The sequence below is a fragment of the Sciurus vulgaris genome, assembly GCF_902686455.1.
Source record: "Sciurus vulgaris genome assembly, chromosome: 11".
Taxonomy (NCBI): domain Eukaryota; kingdom Metazoa; phylum Chordata; class Mammalia; order Rodentia; family Sciuridae; genus Sciurus; species Sciurus vulgaris.
The window spans coordinates 16,099,181-16,107,207 of record NC_136472.1 but is presented as its reverse complement, the minus strand read 5'-3'; the positions used below and the strand labels follow the sequence as shown (position 1 = coordinate 16,107,207).

Below are 8,027 nucleotides of genomic sequence, written 5' to 3'. Positions count from 1 at the left end.
GACTGTATGCTAAATATGTGAGTCATGGTATTATTTTGCATCTTAGGAATAGAAAATATAAGTCTGACATCATATACATATTAAGATTATCTGAAAAGGACTTCATTTTAATAGTGTGGTGCAATATGAGATTTTATAGTACCCAGGATTAGAATCTGGTTCTTAAAATGGGAATGGCATCTTATTTCTGAAAAAGGATGTGAAAAATTTCCTTAAAACTAATTAAATTTCCAAAACATGAAGAGAAGAATTCTCATTGTGAAGGAACAGTTCAGAGAAATGATATAAAATGAATAACTGTAATTAAATAATATAATTAGGCACTAGATGCCCAATGAACTTTTACAATGTTTACAAGCAATTAACAGACTAAGCCTAGTGAGAACTTTGTTTTTCCAACAGCCTTCCTGAATGCACTGTTGACCTCTTTGTTCCTCAAGCTGTAGACCAGGGGGTTCAACATAGGTATTATCATCATGTAGAACACAGATGCCATTTTGTCTGTGTCCATAGAATGACTAGAATTTGGCTGTAAGTACATGAAAGTCATTGTTCCATAGAAGATGGAAACAGCTGTGAGGTGGGATGCACAGGTGGAGAAGGCCTTCTTCTGTCCCTCAGATGAATGCATTCTCAGGATTGTAACCAAAATGAATAAATAAGAGCTCAAGATGACCAAGAGGGTGAAAAAAGTATCAAATGCTGCCAACGTGAAAAGCACAATCTCATTTGTGTAGATATCGGAGCAAGAAAGAGCCAGCAGTGGGGGAATGTCACAGAAAAAGTGATTGATCACATTGGAACGACAGAAGGAGAGATGGAACGTGAAGGCAACATGGATAGAGACCTGCAGGAGTCCACAGGTATAGGAGGCGGTGACCATTAAGACACACACAGTGCTTGTCATGGTGGTGGTGTAATGCAGGGGCTTACACACGGCTGCATGGCGATCCAGGGCCATGGAGGCCAGGAGGAAACTCTCAACAGTGACAAAGCCTGCAAAGAACATCTGGGCTGCACATGCATTGTAGGATATGGTCTTATCTCCTGTGAGCAACCCCTCCATTACCTTGGGAGTGACAGCTGAAGCATAAACACAGTCCACCAGAGACAGGTTACTGAGGAAGAAGTACATGGGCGTATGGAGGCGGGAGTCCAGCAGGATCAACAGGATCATCCCCAGGTTCCCGACCAGAGAGATGAGGTAGATGAGAGTGAAGACCATAAATAGGGGGACTTGTAACTCGAGGGCATCTGTTAACCCCACCAGAATAAATTCAGTCACCTCCTCTGAGATGTTCTCCATGAAAGTCATTTGGGAATTTTCATGAGACAGTCTTGACACGATTAGAAAACAAATCGTTTACATTGTACCCTACGATGAGAACTGAAGTGTGTCCAGGAATTATTGCTCATGTGTAGCTCCTTGTGCATGGAGCAGTCTGTGGAAGAAGATGGAGTGATAGTGGGAACAGAATGGTTGAGGCAGGTCCTTCTTCTGGTCCTTTAAAGGGCAATAGATGGTTTTGGAAGGACTTGTTGACTGTGTTTTTCCAGCTGGTTGTTATTTTGAAAAAAGGGCTCATTTCAGCTTTTCTGGTGTCTTGCATTGCTTATTATATTAAAGTGTGTAGGAGTCCATTTCACTAGGTGGAGTATTTTCTAAAAGATACACACAAAGCTTAGTCAGCAGAAAGTCCTTTCTAGAAAACATTTGGTTACTCTTTGGTGTATGATGCTAGCAAAACCTGTAAAATGCATGTCCTGTCTCTGATTGTTCTCTCCAAAACTTGCTCATAATAGCTGAAGATATACAATGTCTTGAGGCTCTTCTTTAGGGACACACATTTTTTTTTTTTATCTCTAATTCTTGAGGGTCCTATATTGGAGGATCCCTTTTAGACATTGTTCCTTATGGAGCATTCATAATGTATGGACACACACTTAGTAGCGACTTGGTGTCTTTTGGTGCCTCAATATGGGAGGAAAAGATTTTCCAAATGTAGATGCAAATATTAGCTCTCTTTTTTTAATGTCACAATCATTATTTTCACATACACTGAAGTTCTCCATCTCCTGCCATTGCCCCTATCTTTGCTTTAATTGTGGGGAGGGAGAAGAAAAAGAGAGTAGAGTTACATTTGTCCTGACCTAGAAACTCTGTGTCCTCTACTGAGCCACCATTCATGGTGCATCTGGCTGTCCTCACCTCGGGTGCTCAGGAGCCAGCTCACAGTGCTGCTGTGGTTATAGCATGAGAGGTCCTCTCAGCCCAGGAGACACTGCTGACTGAAAACCTGAGTGATCCTGGTCTCTCCCGGAAGACCAAACTGCCACTTCAAGGCAGGGATGATGCAGCCCCTGTTGCTAAGGATGAATAATGTGAAAGTAGTGTTTCCCTCCCTCCTCGGCTCTTTGTGATAGTTAACATGAATGTTCTTTCAGAATCATGACACTAACATTTTCAAAAGAAAGCGTCGGAGTCATAATTTGGCTTCTCTCATCTTTTCTCAGCTTTGGCAGAATATTCAGCTAACCAAAATTAATGTCCAAACTTTGAGATTCCTAATGAAAGCAGGCTTGTTATCCAGATGGTCAAGGAGATGTTACAAGAGCCACAACTCTTCACACTGAGAAATGTAGCTGAAATGCTGCAGCAGTATTCCTGTATCGCATTCTCAATGCAAGAAACTGATGTGTGTTCTCCCCTTAGTCTAAACATCACTCCTGCCATTTGTACAAGGCAAGGCAGTGAGTGTGGACATCTGGATGCCACAGAGCAGCACTGTAGGGAGGAGAGCAGGGACGAGGAGTGAGAAGACCAGCAGTAAGTTGCTGTGCTGGGTTTACACTCACTTGTTGTTATTTCCTTTTTATTTTGTTTTCATTTTAAAAACAACAAGAAAAACAACAAAAATGGATGGACATTTTATTGTCCCTTAGAGTTCTAACCAGATATGATTATCTGTTTTTATGATACTTACTTTTGTCCTGGGAACAGATATAGGATGGAACAAATGGAAAGATATCCAGACCATTGTCCCAACGTCCACTTCTGCTAAAGCATCCTGCAGGAGAGTCTCCTTCCCCAGCACGGAGCTCTGTGCTGTGGCACAGAGTGTGGGCTGTGCTCTTGCAAATATGAAGGCAGAGAAGGCAGCTTTGCACTGGAGTCCCAGGGGAAACAGTGCCATGAGAGTGGAGCCCTCTGGAGACCTCCAATCCCACATTGGTCCCCTAACTTGACCCTGTCTGAAGAGAGCAGAGGGTGTTGTGTGCATTTTTACTGAGAGTGCTGGTGAGGACACAGGGGAATAGTGTCTTAGAGCAACAAGGGCCCAGTCACCCAATGAGCTGTGCCACAGGCATGTGAGGCAGCAAAGTAAAAGCTTTGAAAAAATCTCTGTCTTCATTGAGGCCAGGACCTCCAGCAATTTATATTGCCTTACAGGTTTTTCTCAAAGGTCTAGAATCTTCCAGGTACATTTTTTCAATCATGTATTCCATTTTTTTTAAACTGAATATCTACTTGGCTTTCCACTATAGAGCTGCTGTGGGCCTGATATTTAGTCTCATTTTTAAACAATTTTTTGTAAGCATGTAACATTCCCATTTATGTGGTGCAATGGAATCTCAGCACATGTAGATATTATATAAAAATTTTCATGCAAATCAGAGTAAAACATGTCCCTTGCTTAAACATCTGTCTTACTTTGCTATTGTGGGATCATTCAAAATCCTGCATTTTTGTGATTTAAAATATGCAATGCATTATATTCAGTAAAAGTGAGTCTATTGTGCAATTGTGTTATAGTATATAGGAGGAATAAGTTCTTTCTAATCTTTAAAAATCAAGGAATATATCTATCGTTTTCCTCCATATATTCCACCTCTAATCCCAAAGTTTAGAATAGAATTTTCTTTTTTATCAATATAGTCAAGTGTGGGTTTGTGATTCAGAATTGTGTGTCCATGTGGATTAGCTCAAATTCCATTCCTACCACCCATTGCACTTTTTGACCTTGGCCAATTATCTAATGTTGCCAAACTTGAGTATATCACTTGGGAAATATAGTAATAATATTCTTTGTGTTTCATAGGAGAATCATGCAGATGAAATGATGTATGTAGAAAAGCATGATGTGTAACATGTATGAAGAGATTAAGAAGCTTAAGTGCTTTTACTTTATCACCTATTAAACCTGATTTTGCAAGTGGAAGAATAATAGTGTGGAAATACTACATCTACACTTGTATTTCTTTGAATCGTGGAAGTTGGCAAAGTCATCAACCTTCTCTACCAAATGGACAAGGGAATCACCTGTTTGTGTCATTTTTGATTTGAGTTATTTGAGGTATTTGAGGTCTGTGCACAACCAATCGTTGTCTCTCTTTCCACCAGGGATGCTGAGGAGTCTCTTTTCTCTTTGGAAGAGCTCCAGGAGACAAAGTTCCCATTGGGTTTGGTATTTGAATGAACATGTGGAGAGGGACCAAGACTGTCCTAGATACCTTGTGATGTGCACCTAGTAGCAGAGTAAGAAACAAATCCTTGTCATGTTCAATCATTGGAGTATTGGCTTTATTTCATTCCACACATGACAGAATCTATCCTCTAAATACATTATATAATAAACTATATATGTCTTTTAAAATATCAGATAAGCTTTTTGGAAACTCCTCTTTTTTTTTTTTTTGTAAAGAAAACACATCTAGTAATGATTAGTGAGCACATGTTTTTCTTTCCTTTATTACTCACTCTTGTTGAATGTAGGTATTTCCTCCATAACTGATGAGAATTTTAAGAACATTTGTTTTAAAGTTTATATATTGCACTATGATTTATTTATTTTGCTATACAATATGTATCTTCTCTTGGGTCTGGTTGATTGTGTTCATTAGATTTTCTGACTTTCATGGATAAAATCCTCCTACATTTAATATCCTCTTTAGTATTTGAAAATGCATCCCAGACCAACTTATTTTGTTTTCCCTTAATGTGAAAGAAATCTCTGTGATTGCTTTTACAGCTTTAATGGCCAAAATTCTTAATAATCACAGGTCTTTGTAAGTCTGTTCTGTCATTGGTAGTTTGTTTCTGTGTTTTTTTTTTTTTTTTAATCCCCAAATGAATAATCCAACTTCTTTTTTTCCTAGAGATATGTGAACTGGTTATGGAGACAAACCAAATGGTATCTCTGGTCATTGGAGGAATCAAGATAGATTTCCTGCTTTTATCCAGGGAATCTGTCCTGAATGTGTACATATTCCTTTTTTTTTTTTTTTTTTTCTTTTGGAGGGAGTATTGCCATCAGGGCTCAACAGTCTGTTTTATTCCTAAAGCTCCGTAAATCACAGGTTCATCTCTCATTTACCATATTTTTGTATAGCTCTGAACAATATTTGCAAATAATATTTGAGTTTGGTTACAAATTTATAAATATATGCTATATAAATTGTATATTTTTTCTTATTACTTTATACCACGTATTTCATGGGCAGCTACTGATAGAAATTAATTTGTCCCTAATATAAAGTAGTGAAATATCAGTCAATTGACTTGAATCAGATAATCTTTTAACTCCCTGATCAACAATGTTTAGTGCAATAAAAAAGTTCAAAAGTATTTCCCTGTTTAATGATGCTATAGAGGATATCACTAATGTGATTATTCCTGGGAATTCTTATTCTTTTTCATTTTAGTATGGCTGATGGAAGTATGTGAAGGTCCTGGGTTCTTAACACATTTCTTGCAAATCCTGAAGAAGAATGAGGTGATTTTGTGTCTGAGATCAGATAGTTAAACATTTCTTAGCTGATTGTCTTAAAGACCAACAGAGACATGTGTCCCTGTTCTGGTATCCTCAGAAGGTGCTTGATGCAGGAATGTGTCCCTAGGTGGATAGATATAGGCCTGTCTGCAGGTACATGTTGAAAAATATCTTAATATGAAATAGAGAAAAAAGGTGAGACCGCACTTTAGTAGTAAGAGAGAGAGAGAAAGAAGACGTGGTCGAATTCTTTACTCCTTGGCTGAAGGTGTAATAACCATACATTATATTTATTTCCTCACAGAAGGCCAAGGACTGTACTAAATACCTGATATGTACTATTCACTAAATATCATCCAACCCCATGGAGTAGGTAGCATTATGATGCATATATTGGAAACAGAGAAAGAGCAACACAGAGAAATTACACAATTGACCATATTGTCTCCTATTGGTACTTTGATCGTCATTATTAAATTAACACATTAAAATGACTTCTTTACAGATAATTCAAGAATTGATCTTCTCATGTTTGTAAGGCTGCTGGTGATCTCTTTTCTCAATATTTGTCTTTCTATTGAGAATTCCCCCAATAAAATGTTTAGTTCATTAAACTGGCTTTCTAGGACTGAGAACCTCAATTGTGAGTTCTTTTGAGGAACAAATACCCTCATTGTCAGCATTGAGCACTATGTGTGACACTTGGTAATGCTTTAGAAGCATGTCAGTCCTCATGCCATAGCTACCAACTGACTTCTGGCCCCACAGAGGCAGAAAAAGGGGTCTACTTTCTTTGACTCCATTTTCTTGTCTTATGGGCTACATCCTTACATATGGGCTTTGGGTTTAGTTACTGAAAAAATACATGGTATTTATACCAAATGGCAAACAAAGGGAGAATATTGTCAGATAGAGTTACAGACATCTTCCCCCTATGTACATCTAACAAGGAGCCCTCGAATCCTGTGATCAGTCATTTCAGATCCAGTTTGGTGCTGATCAGGTACTCAGACTCAGTTCCCTTGCTCCCACTCAGTCACTCACTTCCTCACTAGGGTAACCACCAGTCACTCATTTTCTCACCATTTAGCTCCCTATCACACTTATTTTGTTTGACGGAGCAAGCATTTAAAGTTCTTCTAATAAAATGAGCCCAGTGGGAGAGGAGAGACCTGAAGTATGAACTGATGCTAGTCCTCCTTACACTTACAATTCCCCTTCCATGCAAGTCCCAGAGTTTGTTTCTCAAAAGAGGAGACTCAGTCTGGGTTGTGATTTGATTGTGCCTGACTGCACGTCTCTGCAACAATATTATTTCATTCCTTTGTAACACACCTGAAAGAATTTCCTGTGTTTGTTGATCTTGACCTCAGCATTTTGTTAGAAGGCACTATGACAGCTGGTAGTGTGGGGAAGAACTTGCCTTCCTTTTCTTTCTCCTAATTCCACTTCCAGAAGTAATGCAGACATAAACTCCCAGTTTTACAACTCTGTTGTTTTTATTAAAAAACACATAGAAGCATCTATGACAGGACATATTACTATACAATGATTTTGGTAGACGTGACTACTATCTAGAACTCAGGTAAGGATTCCATATTAATATATTTGGAATAAATTGCTGTACTCTGAACTCTGTCTCTGATATCTGAAATGGACAAAGAAATAGATTTGGTTATAAAGTATTTTTCATTATTCAAACTCTTCATTGTCTTCTGCTGTATTGAAGCCCTGGAGTCAAGTAGATGCAGATAATGAACTATCATACTATGGATTTATGGATCGTACAACAAATACATAAAGACATTATTTTTTAATTATATCCTGGTATTCTGCACTATGACAGTCTTTCAAGGTGATTCTCAGGAGTGAGAACATCAGATAACTATGGTCTATGCTGTGTATGAGAAGCATGTTGCTATTTTGTATTTGAAGATTGAGTGTACAAGTCTGGTATAATGTACACATGAGGATAACCTACAAAGGAACCCATTCTAATGGTGTGGGGCAGTATAGGACCTTATAGTACCTAGGATTAGAATCTGGCTCTTAAAATAGAAGTGGCATCCTAGTTCTTAAAAAGGACATGCAAATTTTCCAAACATCTATTTTTATTTCCAAACCATGAAGAGAAGAATTCTCATTGTGAAAGAACTGTTCAGAGAAATGATAGAAAATGATTAATTGTAATTGCATAATATTATTAGGAACTATATGTCCAGTGACTGTTTCACATTGAGTGCAAGCAAGATACAA

General features: G+C 38.2%; 1 protein-coding gene across 1 annotated transcript; it reads right to left on the bottom strand.

The window, feature by feature from the left end:
* Positions 1–323: 323 nt before the first annotated feature.
* Positions 324–1,315, bottom strand: LOC306638416 (olfactory receptor 5B12-like; the record flags this gene model as incomplete). Its single annotated transcript, XM_079101708.1, is given in 2 exon segments — positions 324–386; positions 389–1,315. Coding segments are annotated over 2 exon segments (990 nt in total).
* Positions 1,316–8,027: the final 6,712 nt, after the last annotated feature.